Source organism: Oncorhynchus clarkii, chromosome 30 (genome assembly GCF_045791955.1).
Source record: "Oncorhynchus clarkii lewisi isolate Uvic-CL-2024 chromosome 30, UVic_Ocla_1.0, whole genome shotgun sequence".
Classification (NCBI taxonomy): Eukaryota; Metazoa; Chordata; class Actinopteri; order Salmoniformes; family Salmonidae; genus Oncorhynchus; species Oncorhynchus clarkii.
The window spans coordinates 44,511,615-44,526,765 of record NC_092176.1 but is presented as its reverse complement, the minus strand read 5'-3'; the positions used below and the strand labels follow the sequence as shown (position 1 = coordinate 44,526,765).

General features: G+C 46.7%; 1 protein-coding gene across 3 annotated transcripts in view; it reads left to right on the top strand.

Annotated features, from left to right (window-relative positions):
* The window catches only part of LOC139389979 (PDZ domain-containing protein 2-like), a 238,085-nt gene that overhangs the window by 130,056 nt on the left and 92,878 nt on the right, over nucleotides 1–15,151 (top strand). For all 3 annotated transcript variants that reach the window (XM_071137044.1, XM_071137043.1, XM_071137045.1), the window contains exons 5-6: nucleotides 886–1,018; nucleotides 13,353–13,547. In XM_071137044.1, coding sequence (XP_070993145.1) covers nucleotides 886–1,018; nucleotides 13,353–13,547 — 328 coding nt within the window. The remainder of the gene's footprint in view (nucleotides 1–885; nucleotides 1,019–13,352; nucleotides 13,548–15,151) is intronic.

Genomic DNA, 15,151 nt, shown 5'->3' with positions numbered 1-15,151 from the left:
ACATGACCACGAACCTACACCCTGCTGCAACATGACCATAAACCTACACCCTGCTGCAACATGACCATGAACCTACACCCTGCTGCTACATGACCATGAACCTACACCCTGCTGCAACATGACCATGAACGTGGCACCTGAAACAGCACAGTGGATTCGGCTCAAAAGCGCTAACAGGATTTTTATTTATTTTATTTATTTCACCTCTATTTAACCAGTTAGGCCAGTTGAGAACACCTTTATTTAACCAGGTAGGCCAGTTGAGAACACCTTTATTTAACCAGGTAGGCCAGTTGAGAACTAGTTGTCATTTATAACTGCGACCTGGCCAAGATAAAGCAAAGCAGTGCGACAAAAACAACAACAGAGTTACACATATAAACAAACGTACAGTCAATTACACAATAGAAAAATCTATGTACATTGTGTGCAAATGTAGAAGAGTAGGGAGGCAATTATGAGCTTCAAAGCCTGTTTTTGCCTGTTTGATGGTTTGTCTGAGGGCGAAAGTGGCAGCCTTTAAACTCAGTGCTGATGTTGCCTGTAATCCATGGCTTCTGGTTAGGATATATACGTACCGTCACTGTGGGGATGAAGTCAATGAAGTCAATGCTTTTATTAATGAAGACAGCGACTGATGTGGTAAACTCCTCAATGTTATCGAATGAATCCCCGAACATCTAATCTGTGGTTGGTTGGTCCATGGCCCGGAGCCATGGGGGGGGGGTTCTAAATCAGTGTTAAATATAATTTGTGGTTTCCATAAAGTATTAAATGTGTGTGTATTTGTCATAGCATATAACATTTTATTTGTCACATGCTGCGAATACAACAGGCGTAGACTTTAGCGTGAAATGTTATGTGAAATGTGTGTGTGTGTGTTAGGGACGGACGTCTGAAGGCTGGTGATGAGCTCCTGATGATCAACGGTCAGTCTCTGGTCGGCCTGTCTCATTCAGAGGCTGTAGACATCCTACGCTCTACCGCTGGACTGGTACAACTGGTCGTCGCTAGCAGGGTGAGTACACGCACGCACGCATGCACACACACACACCACAAGGCGGTTGGTGGCACTTTAATTGAGGAGGATGGGCTCGTGGTATTGGCTGTAACGGAATATTTGTAATGGTATCAAATAAATCAAGCACGTGGTTTCCATGGTTTCCATGTGTTTGATGCCATTCCATTTACTCCGTTTCCAGATGTTATTATGAGCCGTCCTCCCCTCAGCAGCCCCCGCTGACACACACACACACACGTACACTCAACACAACAGCCCTTTTTTTTTGTCCAAAACAAATGTATTTCTCGAGCTCTTTCTTGTGTTTCTGAAGGGGGGAAAAAAATGCCCTTCTTCATATTTCAAATCATTTACAACTTCTGTTTTTAGACGTTGTCTCGACGCCGACTCAACATAGGAGAACAAAGTGAAGGAGGAAATAAATAATGAAAATAAATAATATGAGAAATAGCTCATATTTGTAACAGCATTGACGTAGAGAAGGTTCTAACAGACGACACCAGAACACCTGATATGTCAAAGCAGAGCAGAGAAGGGAAATGGAAAATGGAGAGATTATCAACTGGACAAAAGCAGAAATGTGAAGAATCCGACACTAATCACTATGCAAACTCATTGGCGTGTTAGGACTTGGTACACTAATTCCCTGGCTGGACACTTAAGCATTTAGCCTGGTACAATATGTTTCAATGTTGTACGATACATGTACCTTGTTTCAATACGTTGTTTCAACATAATAATAAATATATATATATATATATATATATATATCTGCAAGCAGCAATGTCGGGGTTCAAGCTGTGAACTAAAAAATCTTAACTGATCATGCAGTATTTTGGACTATTTCTAATGATGTTGACTACTTTAATACGTCTTCTTCTCCAGAAGAACCAGATTTGGTATATAGCATCTATGGGACGCACGTCGTGAAATGTTCTTGGGCTTTTGCTCAAACAATATGACGGCTATGAGCCAATGAGCTTGCATTCATGTTTCTTTTCTTTCTGTCCAACAGCGTGACTATGGGTCCAAACTGAATTATACTTTATATAGGTTCCCTCTGCACGTGTGCCAAATTTCATCACTCTTGAGTCAAACAGATCAAGAGATATAAACATGTGTCTGTTTATAGCAGCCATTGTGTGGTCCATGTGAATGTGCTTGTATATGTTGAGTCTTCACAGTGTTTTGTTACAATACGAATATATCCATGACTGATTAATATGCGTTTATATATGCCAGACCACGCCCACATGAATGCTTATTGGTCAGTGTTATTTTTAGGTAATAGTCTAGAAAGTATTGCGTTGGTCCGTAGAAGCCACATATGAAGTTTCATGCAGATCTGGTCATTCCGTTGCCAGAGGACTAGCGTTTTAAGTGTTTTGTTTAAACTCAATTCTAAATAGAGGAAAAGCCATCATGCCAGAGTTTATGGGTCCTACACGGAAATGTGTTTGACCTCTAGGTCAAACACGGTGAGGTGTGTGACTTTTCAAATTTTTTCATTTTCAATCGCTTGTTAGAGCGCCACCATCTGTTCAATTTGCATGGCATAGCCCTGAACAAGGCAGTTAACCCGCTGTTCCTAGGCCGTCATTGTAAATAAGAATTTGTTCTTAACTGACTTGCCTAGTTAAACAAAGGTCAAATGTAAAAAAATTCAATCAGATGGTGTGGTCTTTTGGGCCTTTACCATTATGCTAGGTTGTAACCTCCTAAGCCAACCCATTTCACCAGGGAAATTTAGGGAAGTGTAATAACAACCAACAACAACAAATACAAAATGGGTTTCAGCAGTCAATAATATATTTCTTTTATATAGGGCTTTTCATTCCAATCAATAATCTCAAAGTCACTTTGGAAAAAAACAAAAAAAATGTTGAATGAAATCTGGCAGTTCATTGTTGGTTTTCCACTGCTTCAGATTGTCTTGAAACACTTCAGAAAGGCATTAAGTAGCAGCAGCTTGAGCTGAGGGAACATCGATGATACAGACAGAGAGAAAAGAGTTGAGGGAACATCGATGATACAGACAGAGAGAAAAGAGTTGAGGGAACATCGATGATACAGACAGAGAGAAAAGAGTTGAGGGAACATCGATGATACAGACAGAGAAAAGAGTTGAGGGAACATCGATGATACAGACAGAGAGAAAAGAGTTGAGGGAACATCGATGATACAGACAGAGAGAAAAGAGTTGAGGGAACATCGATGATACAGACAGAGAGAAAAGAGTTGAGGGAACATCGATGATACTGTCATGTATTGTCATGTTGTGTCCTGTTCCTGTTCTTTCTCTTCACCCTGTCTCCCTCTGCTGGTCGTATTAGGTTACCTTTTCTTCCCCTCTTTCCCCCAGCTGTTCCTTGTCTTCTCTAACTACCTCGTTCACCCCTTTTCCCACCTGTTCCCTTTTTCCCTCTGATTAGGTCTCTATATCTCTCTCTGTTTCTGCTTCTGTCTTTGTCGGATTCTCGTTTGTGTTACTCATGCCTGAACCAGACTATCGTCGTGTTTGCTGCAACCTTGTCCTGTCCTGTCGGAATCTGCCTGTTCATCTAACCTTGTCCTGTCCTGTCGGAATCTGCCTGTCCATCTGAGCCTACGTGTGTTTCGTCATTAAAGAAACTCTGTTTTGTTAATTCGCTTTTGGGTCCTCATTCACGCACCTGACAGAAGAATCCGACCAAGAATGGACCCAGCGACTTCGGATCCTCTCCACTCAGCCGTCGAGATCCAGGGAGCGATGCTAGGCAGACACGAGCAGGAATTGTCTGCTGCTCGACATGCCGTTGAGACCCTGGCCACCCAAGTCTCCAACCTCACAGAACAGGTTCACCATCTCCGCCTCGATCCACCGGCCACTTCCAGGGCTTTCGAATCTCCGGAACCCAGAATCAATAACCCGCCGTGTTACTCTGGGGAGCCCACTGAATGCCGCTCGTTCCTCACCCAGTGTGATATTGTGTTTTCTCTCCAGCCCAACACTTACTCCAGGAGCACTGCTCGTATCGCCTACGTCATATCTCTCCTTACTGGACGGGCTCGTGAGTGGGGCACGGCAATCTGGGAGGCAAGGGCTGAGTGTACTAACCAGTATCAGGACTTTAAGGAGGAGATGATACGGGTTTTTGATCGATCTGTTTTTGGGGAGGAGGCTTCCAGGGTCCTGTCTTCCCTATGTCAAGGTAATCGATCCATAACAGACTACTCTATTGAGTTTCGCACTCTTGCTGCCTCCAGTGGCTGGAACGAGCCGGCTTTGCTCGCTTGTTTTCTGGAGGGTCTCCGCGCAGAGGTAAAGGATGAGATTCTCTCCCGGGAGGTTCCTTCCAGCGTGGATTCCTTGATTGAACTCGCTATTCGCATTGAGCGACGGGTTGATCTTCGTCACCGAGCTCGTGGAAAGGAGCTCGCGTTCTCCGTTGCCCCCCTCTCCGCATCACTACCATCTTCCTCTGCCGGCTCGGGTGCTGAGCCTATGCAGCTGGGAGGTATCCGCATCTCGACTAAAGAGAGGGAACGGAGAATCACCAACCGCCTCTGTCTCTATTGCGGTTCCGCTGGTCATTTTGTCACTTCATGTCCAGTAAAAGCCAGAGCTCATCAGTAAGCGGAGGGCTACTGGTGAGCGCTACTACTCCTGTCTCTCCTTCAAGATCCTGCACTACCTTGTCGGTCCATCTACGCTGGACCGGTTCGTCAGCTTCCTGCAGTGCCTTGATAGACTCTGGGGCGGAGGGCTGTTTTATGGACGAGACCTGGGCTCGGGAACATGACATTCCTCTCAGACAGTTAAGGGAGCCCACGGCCTTGTTCGCCTTGGATGGTAGTCCTCTCCCCAGGATTCAGCGTGAGACGCTACCTTTAACCCTCACTGTCTCTGGTAATCATAGCGAAACCATTTCTTTTTTAATTTTTCGTTCACCTTTTACACCTGTTGTTTTGGGCCATCCCTGGCTAGTTTGTCATAATCCTTCTATTAATTGGTCTAGTAATTCTATCCTCTCCTGGAACGTCTCTTGTCATGTGAAATGTTTAATGTCTGCTATCCCTCCTGTTTCCTCTGTCTCTTCTTCACAGGAGGAGCCTGGTGATTTGACAGGGGTGCCGGAGGAATATCACGATCTGCGCACGGTGTTCAGTCGGTCCAGGGCCACCTCTCTTCCTCCACACCGGTCGTATGATTGTAGTATTGATCTCCTTCCGGGAACCACTCCCCCCCGGGGTAGACTATACTCTCTGTCGGCTCCCGAACGTAAGGCTCTCGAAGATTATTTGTCTGTAGCTCTTGCCGCCGGTACCATAGTCCCCTCCTCCTCTCCCGCCGGAGCGGGGTTTTTTTTTGTTAAGAAGAAGGACGGGTCCCTGCGCCCCTGCATAGATTATCGAGGGCTGAATGACATAACAGTGAAGAATCGTTATCCGCTTCCTCTTATGTCTTCAGCCTTCGAGATCCTGCAGGGAGCCAGGTTTTTCACTAAGTTGGACCTTCGTAACGCTTACCATCTCGTGCGCATCAGGGAGGGGGACGAGTGGAAGACGGCGTTTAACACTCCGTTAGGGCACTTTGAATACCGGGTTCTTCCTTTCGGCCTCGCTAACGCTCCAGCTGTCTTTCAGGCATTAGTCAATGATGTCCTGAGAGACATGCTGAACATCTTTGTTTTCGTTTACCTTGACGATATCCTGATTTTTTCACCGTCACTCCAGATTCATGTTCAGCACGTTCGACGTGTCCTCCAGCGCCTTTTAGAGAATTGTCTTTTTGTGAAGGCTGAGAAGTGCACTTTTCATGCCTCCTCCGTCACATTTCTCGGTTCTGTTATTTCCGCTGAAGGCATTAAGATGGATCCCGCTAAGGTCCAAGCTGTCATTGATTGGCCCGTCCCTAAGTCACGCGTCGAGCTGCAGCGCTTTCTCGGCTTCGCGAACTTCTATCGTCGTTTCATCCGTAATTTCGGTCAGGTGGCAGCTCCTCTCACAGCCCTTACTTCTGTCAAGACGTGCTTTAAGTGGTCCGTTTCTGCTCAGGGAGCTTTTGATCTCCTCAAGAATCGTTTTACATCCGCACCTATCCTTGTTACACCTGACGTCTCTAGACAGTTCGTTGTCGAGGTTGACGCGTCAGAGGTGGGCGTGGGAGCCATTCTTTCTCAGCGCTCCCTCTCTGACGACAAGGTCCACCCTTGCGCGTATTTTTCTCATCGCCTGTCGCCGTCGGAACGTAACTATGATGTGGGAAACCGCGAACTGCTCGCCATCCGCTTAGCCCTAGGCGAATGGCGACAGTGGTTGGAGGGGGCGACCGTTCCTTTTGTCGTTTGGACTGACCATAGGAACCTTGAGTACATCCGTTCTGCCAAACGACTTAATGCGCGTCAGGCGCGCTGGGCGCTGTTTTTCGCTCGTTTCGAGTTCGTGATTTCTTATCGTCCGGGCTCTAAGAACACCAAGCCTGATGCTTTATCTCGTCTCTTCAGTTCTTCAGTAGCCTCCACTGACCCCGAGGGGATTCTCCCTGAGGGTCGTGTTGTCGGGTTGACTGTCTGGGGAATTGAGAGGCAGGTAAAGCAAGCACTCACTCACACTCCGTCGCCGCGCGCTTGTCCTAGGAACCTTCTTTTCGTTCCCGTTCCTACTCGTCTGGCCGTTCTTCAGTGGGCTCACTCTGCCAAGTTAGCCGGCCACCCTGGCGTTCGGGGTACGCTTGCTTCCATTCGCCAGCGATTTTGGTGGCCCACCCGGGAGCATGACACGCGTCGTTTTGTGGCTGCTTGTTCGGTCTGCGCGCAGACTAAGTCCGGTAACTCCCCTCCTGCCGGCCGTCTCAGGCCGCTTCCCATTCCCTCTCGACCGTGGTCTCACATCGCCTTAGATTTTGTCACCGGACTGCCTTCGTCAGCGGGGAAGACTGTTATTCTTACGGTTGTCGATAGGTTCTCTAAGGCGGCTCATTTTATTCCCCTTGCTAAGCTTCCTTCTGCTAAAGAGACGGCACAAATCATCATCGAGAATGTTTTCAGAATTCATGGCCTTCCGTCAGACGTCGTTTCGGACAGAGGTCCGCAATTCACGTCTCAATTTTGGAGGGAGTTTTGCCGTTTGATTGGGGCTTCCGTCAGTCTCTCTTCCGGCTTTCACCCCCAGTCTAACGGTCAAGCAGAACGGGCCAATCAGACTATTGGTCGCATCTTACGCAGTCTTTCTTTTCGCAACCCTGCGTCTTGGTCAGAACAGCTCCCCTGGGCAGAATACGCCCACAACTCGCTTCCTTCGTCTGCGACCGGGCTATCTCCTTTTCAGAGTAGCCTCGGGTACCAGCCTCCGCTGTTCTCATCTCAGTTCGCCGAGTCCAGCGTCCCCTCCGCTCAGGCTTTTGTCCAACGTTGCGAGCGCACCTGGAAGAGGGTCAGGTCTGCACTTTGCCGTTATAGGGCGCAGACTGTGAGAGCTGCTAATAAGCGTAGAACTAAGAGTCCTAGATATTGTCGCGGTCAGAGAGTTTGGCTCTCCACTCAGAACCTTCCCCTTAAGACAGCTTCTCGCAAGTTGACCCCGCGGTTCATTGGTCCATTCCGTATTTCTCAGATCATTAATCCTGTCGCAGTGCGACTTCTTCTTCCGCGATATCTTCGTCGCGTCCACCCGGTCTTCCATGTCTCCTGTGTTAAGCCCGTTCTTCGCGCCCCCGCTCGTTTCCCCCCCCCCCCCCCCCCCCCATCCTTGTCGAGGGCGCACCTATCTACAGGGTCCGTAAGATTTTGGACATGCGTCCTCGGGGCCGTGGTCACCAGTACCTAGTGGATTGGGAGGGGTACGGTCCTGAGGAAAGGAGTTGGGTTCCCTCTCGGGACGTGCTGGACCGTTCGCTGATCGATGATTTCCTCCGTTGCCGCCAGGTTTCCTCCTCGAGTGCGCCAGGAGGCGCTCGGTGAGTGGGGGGGGTACTGTCATGTATTGTCATGTTGTGTCCTGTTCCTGTTCTTTCTCTTCACCCTGTCTCCCTCTGCTGGTCGTATTAGGTTACCTTTTCTTCCCCTCTTTCCCCCAGCTGTTCCTTGTCTTCTCTAACTACCTCGTTCACCCCTTTTCCCACCTGTTCCCTTTTTCCCTCTGATTAGGTCTCTATATCTCTCTCTGTTTCTGCTTCTGTCTTTGTCGGATTCTCGTTTGTGTTACTCATGCCTGAACCAGACTATCGTCGTGTTTGCTGCAACCTTGTCCTGTCCTGTCGGAATCTGCCTGTTCATCTAACCTTGTCCTGTCCTGTCGGAATCTGCCTGTCCATCTGAGCCTACGTGTGTTTCGTCATTAAAGAAACTCTGTTTTGTTAATTCGCTTTTGGGTCCTCATTCACGCACCTGACAGATACAGACAGAGAGAAAAGAGTTGAGGAAACATCGATGATACAGACAGAGAGAAAAGAGTTGAGGGAACATCGATGATACAGACAGAGAGAAAAGAGTTGAGGGAACATCGATGATACAGACAGAGAGAAAAGAGTTGAGGGAACATCGATGATACAGACAGAGAGAAAAGTGTTGAGGGAACATCGATGATACAGACAGGCAGAGAGAAAAGAGTTGAGGGATCATCGATGATACAGACAGGCAGAGAGAAAAGAGTTGAGGGAACATCGATGATACAGACAGGTAGAGAGAAAAGAGTTGAGGGAGCATCGATGATACAGACAGGTAGAGAGAAAAGAGTTGAGGGAGCATCGATGATACAGACAGGCAGAGAGAAAAGAGTTGAGGGAGCATCGATGATACAGACAGGTAGAGAGAAAAGAGTTGAGGGAACATCGATGATACAGACAGGTAGAGAGAAAAGAGTTGAGGGAGCATCGATGATACAGACAGGTAGAGAGAAAAGAGTTGAGGGAACATCGATGATACAGACAGAGAAAAGAGTTGAGGGAACATCGATGATACAGACAGAGAGAAAAGAGTTGAGGGAACATCGATGATACAGACAGAGAGAAAAGAGTTGAGGGAACATCGATGATACAGACAGAGAGAAAAGAGTTGAGGGAACATCGATGATACAGACAGAGAAAAGAGTTGAGGGAACATCGATGATACAGACAGAGAGAAAAGAGTTGAGGGAACATCGATGATACAGACAGAGAGAAAAGAGTTGAGGGAACATCGATGATACAGACAGAGAGAAAAGAGTTGAGGGAACATCGATGATACAGACAGAGAGAAAAGAGTTGAGGGAACATCGATGATACAGACAGAGAGAAAAGAGTTGAGGGAACATCGATGATACAGACAGAGAGAAAAGAGTTGAGGGAACATCGATGATACAGACAGAGAGAAAAGAGTTGAGGGAACATCGATGATACAGACAGAGAAAAGAGTTGAGGGAACATCGATGATACAGACAGAGAGAAAAGAGTTGAGGGAACATCGATGATACAGACAGAGAGAAAAGAGTTGAGGGAACATCGATGATACAGACAGAGAGAAAAGAGTTGAGGGAACATCGATGATACAGACAGAGAGAAAAGAGTTGAGGAAACATCGATGATACAGACAGAGAGAAAAGAGTTGAGGGAACATCGATGATACAGACAGAGAGAAAAGAGTTGAGGGAACATCGATGATACAGACAGAGAGAAAAGAGTTGAGGGAACATCGATGATACAGACAGAGAGAAAAGTGTTGAGGGAACATCGATGATACAGACAGGCAGAGAGAAAAGAGTTGAGGGATCATCGATGATACAGACAGGCAGAGAGAAAAGAGTTGAGGGAACATCGATGATACAGACAGGTAGAGAGAAAAGAGTTGAGGGAGCATCGATGATACAGACAAGTAGAGAGAAAAGAGTTGAGGGAGCATCGATGATACAGACAGGCAGAGAGAAAAGAGTTGAGGGAGCATCGATGATACAGACAGGTAGAGAGAAAAGAGTTGAGGGAACATCGATGATACAGAGAGAAAAGAGTTGAGGGAGCATCGATGATACAGACAGAGAGAAAAGAGTTGAGGGAACATCGATGATACAGACAGGCAGGGAGAAAAGAGTTGAGGGAGCATCGATGATACAGACAGGCAGGGAGAAAAGAGTTGAGGGAGCATCGATGATACAGACAGGCAGGGAGAAAAGAGTTGAGGGAGCATCGATGATACAGACAGGCAGGGAGAAAAGAGTTGAGGGAACGTCGATGATACAGAGAGGCAGAGAGAAAAGAGTTGAGGGAACGTCGATGATACAGATAGAGAGAAAACAGTTGAGGGAACATCGATGATACAGACAGGCAGAGAGAAAAGAGTTGAGGGAGCATCGATGATACAGACAGGTAGAGAGAAAAGAGTTGAGGGAACATCGATGATACAGACAGGTAGAGAGAAAAGAGTTGAGGGAGCATCGATGATACAGACAGGTAGAGAGAAAAGAGTTGAGGGAACATCGATGATACAGAGAGAAAAGAGTTGAGGGAGCATCGATGATACAGACAGAGAGAAAAGAGTTGAGGGAACATCGATGATACAGACAGGCAGGGAGAAAAGAGTTGAGGGAGCATCGATGATACAGACAGGCAGGGAGAAAAGAGTTGAGGGAGCATCGATGATACAGACAGGCAGGGAGAAAAGAGTTGAGGGAGCATCGATGATACAGACAGGCAGGGAGAAAAGAGTTGAGGGAACGTCGATGATACAGACAGGTAGAGAGAAAAGAGTTGAGGGAACGTCGATGATACAGACAGGTAGAGAGAAAGAGTTGAGGGAACATCGATGATACAGACAGAGAGAAAAGAGTTGAGGGAACATCGATGATACAGACAGAGAGAAAAGAGTTGAGGGAACATCGATGATACAGACAGAGAGAAAAGAGTTGAGGGAACGTCGATGATACAGACAGGTAGAGAGAAAAGAGTTGAGGGAACATCGATGATACAGACAGGTAGAGAGAAAAGAGTTGAGGGAACATCGATGATACAGACAGGTAGAGAGAAAAGAGTTGAGGGAACATCGATGATACAGACAGGCAGAGAGAAAAGAGTTGAGGGAGCATCGATGATACAGACAGGTAGAGAGAAAAGAGTTGAGGGAACATCGATGATACAGACAGGTAGAGAGAAAAGAGTTGAGGGAACATCGATGATACAGACAGGTAGAGAGAAAAGAGTTGAGGGAACATCGATGATACAGACAGGTAGAGAGAAAAGAGTTGAGGGAACATCGATGATACAGACAGGCAGAGAGAAAAGAGTTGAGGGAACATCGACGATACAGACAGGCAGGGAGACACGTCCGTCAGATAGGGTAGGGTTGTAGTGTGTTAGTGGAAGGGTTGTAGTGTGTTAGTGGGAGGGTTGTAGTGTGTTAGTGTGGAAGGGTTGTAGTGTGTTAGAGGGAGGGTTGTAGTGTGTTAGTGTGGAAGGGTTGTAGTGTGGAAGGGTTGTGGTGTGGAAGGGTTGTGGTGTGTTGGTGGGAGGGTTGTAGTGTGTTAGTGTGGAAGGGTTGTAGTGTGTTACTGTGTAAGGGTTGTAGTGTGGAAGGGTTGTGGTGTGTTGGTGGGAGGGTTGTAGTGTGGAAGGGTTGTGGTGTGTTGGTGGGAGGGTTGTAGTGTGTTAGTGTGGAAGGGTTGTAGTGTGTTAGTGGGAGGGTTGTAGTGTGTTAGTGTGGAAGGGTTGTAGTGTGGAAGGGTTGTAGTGTGTTAGTGTGGAAGGGTTGTAGTGTGGAAGGGTTGTAGTGTGTTAGTGGGAGGGTTGTAGTGTGTTAGTGTGGAAGGGTTGTAGTGTGGAAGGGTTGTAGTGTGGAAGGGTTGTAGTGTGTTAGTGGGAGGGTTGTAGTGTGTTAGTGTGGAAGGGTTGTAGTGTGGAAGGGTTGTAGTGTGTTAGTGGGAGGGTTGTCGTGTGTTAGTGTGGAAGGGTTGTAGTGTGGAAGGGTTGTAGTGTGTTAGTGGGAAGGTTGTCGTGTGTTAGTGTGGAAGGGTTGTAGTGTGTTAGTGTGGAAGGGTTGTAGTGTGTTAGTGTGGGAGGGTTGTAGTGTGTTAGTGTGGAAGGGTTGTAGTGTGGAAGGGTTGTAGTGTGTTAGTGGGAGGGTTGTAGTGTGTTAGTGTGGGAGGGTTGTAGTGTGTTAGTGTGGGAGGGTTGTAGTGTGTTAGTGTGGAAGGGTTGTAGTGTGGAAGGGTTGTAGTGTGTTAGTGGGAGGGTTGTAGTGTGTTAGTGTGGGAGGGTTGTAGTGTGTTAGTGTGGAAGGGTTGTAGTGTGGAAGGGTTGTAGTGTGTTAGTGTGGAAGGGTTGTAGTGTGGAAGGGTTGTAGTGTGTTAGTGGGAGGGTTGTAGTGTGTTAGTGGGAGGGTTGTAGTGTGTTAGTGGGAGGGTTGTAGTGTGTTAGTGTGGAAGGGTTGTATTGTGGAAGGGTTGTAGTGTGTTAGTGGGAGGGTTGTAGTGTGTTAGTGGGAGGGTTGTAGTGTGTTAGTGTGGAAGGGTTGTAGTGTGGAAGGGTTGTAGTGTGTTAGTGTGGAAGGGTTGTAGTGTGGAAGGGTTGTAGTGTGTTAGTGGAAGGGTTGTAGTGTGTTAGTGTGGAAGGGTTGTAGTGTGGAAGGGTTGTAGTGTGTTAGAGGGAGGGTTGTAGTGTGTTAGTGTGGAAGGGTTGTAGTGTGTTAGTGGGAGGGTTGTAGTGTGTTAGTGTGGTAGGGTTGTAGTGTGGAAGGGTTGTAGTGTGGAAGGGTTGTAGTGTGTTAGTGGGAGGGTTGTAGTGTGTTAGTGTGGAAGGGTTGTAGTGTGGAAGGGTTGTAGTGTGTTAGTGGGAGGGTTGTAGTGTGTTAGTGTGGAAGGGTTGTAGTGTGGAAGGGTTGTAGTGTGTTAGTGGGAGGGTTGTAGTGTGGAAGGGTTGTAGTGTGTTAGTGTGGAAGGGTTGCAGTGTGGAAGGGTTGTAGTGTGGAAGGGTTGTAGTGTGTTAGTGGGAGGGTTGTAGTGTGTTAGTGTGGAAGGGTTGTAGTGTGTTAGTGTGGAAGGGTTGTAGTGTGGAAGGGTTGTAGTGTGTTAGTGTGGAAGGGTTGTAGTGTGGAAGGGTTGTAGTGTGTTAGTGGAAGGGTTGTAGTGTGCGTGTGGATAACATCTAAAACATTCAAGAGATCTTAATCGGCTTGAAGGGAAATGCAGGCTGGCTTTCAGAAACAACGTTAAAAATACACACAGAACACACACTACATGTCCCTTCCACTCTTCTGAACACACACACACACACACACACACACACACACACACACACACACACACACACACACACACACACACACACACACACACTTTCATCCAACCCTTCCACTCTCACTGTTCTCCTCTCTTCCTCTGGTTCATTCAGGAGGAGTCTGAAGTTGATTTCCATCGGTATCCGTCCACCAGCCTGCCGGACCTGGTCAGTACCTGCGCCTCGTCTTCCTCCTCCTCTGCTTCTCCCAGCGACAATCAGGAGAACATGGAACCTCATCACAGGCACGGAGTTTGGGAGGACCTCGCAGCCAGCAGCCTCAGCCTCTCTCGGTCTCGACCTACCACAGTACGTGCAGTACGTGTGTGTTTACAGTGTTTGTCTCTTGTGTTTAGGTGTGGTAGTCTGTCCGGTCTCTTTCTCTCTCGATGTGGGTGTGTTTTGAGACTATGAGCTATAACAACTGTGCTGGATCTCTACCTGCTTAGAGCTACAAACACTTTCCCTCTGATATCTGTAGAGGATGTCCCGTATCTGTCCTTCATCTTCTTCGTTCACTTAAACTAGTCCAACGCTTCAAATCAAATCAAATGTTATTTGTCATATGTTTTGTAAACAACAGGTGTAGACTAACAGTGAAATGTTTTGTAAACAACAGGTGTAGACTAACAGTGAAATGTTTTGTAAACAACAGGTGTAGACTAACAGGGAAATGCTTTGTAAACAACAGGTGTAGACTAACAGGGAAATGCTTTGTAAACAACAGGTGTAGACTAACAGGGAAATGCTTTGTAAGCAACAGGTGTAGACTAACAGGAAAATGCTTGGTAAACAACAGGTGTAGACTAACAGGGAAATGCTTGGTAAACAACAGGTGTAGACTAACAGGGAAATGCTTTGTAAGCAACAGGTGTAGACTAACAGGAAAATGCTTGGTAAACAACAGGTGTAGACTAACAGGGAAATGCTTGGTAAACAACAGGTGTAGACTAACAGTGAAATGTTTTGTAAACAACAGGTGTGGACTAACAGTGAAATGCTTGGTAAACAACAGGTGTGGACTAACAGGAAAATGCTTGGTAAACAACAGGTGTAGACTAACAGGGAAATGCTTGGTAAACAACAGGTGTAGACTAACAGGGAAATGCTTGGTAAACAACAGGTGTAGACTAACAGTGAAATGCTTGGTAAACAACAGGTGTGGACTAACAGGGAAATGCTTGGTAAACAACAGGTGTGGACTAACAGTGAAATGCTTGGTAAACAACAGGTGTGGACTAACAGGGAAATGCTTGGTAAACAACAGGTGTGGACTAACAGTGAAATGCTTGGTAAACAACAGGTGTGGACTAACAGGGAAATGCTTGGTAAACAACAGGTGTAGACTAACAGGGAAATGCTTGGTAAACAACAGGTGTGGACTAACAGTGAAATGCTTGGTAAACAACAGGTGTGGACTAACAGGGAAATGCTTGGTAAACAACAGGTGTGGACTAACAGTGAAATGCTTGGTAAACAACAGGTGTGGACTAACAGGGAAATGCTTGGTAAACAACAGGTGTAGACTAACAGGGAAATGCTTGGTAAACAACAGGTGTGGACTAACAGGGAAATGCTTGGTAAACAACAGGTGTAGACTAACAGGGAAATGCTTTGTAAACAACAGGTGTAGACTAGCAGGGAAATGCTTTGTAAACAACAGGTGTAGACTAACAGGGAAATGCTTTGTAAGCAACAGGTGTAGACTAACAGGAAAATGCTTGGTAAACAACAGGTGTAGACTAACAGGGAAATGCTTGGTAAACAACAGGTGTAGACTAACAGTGAAATGTTTTGTAAACAACAGGTGTGGACTAACAGTGAAATGCTTGGTAAACAACAGGTGTGGACTAACAGGAAAATGCTTGGTAAACAACAGGTGTAGACTAACAGGGAAATGCTTGGTAAACAAC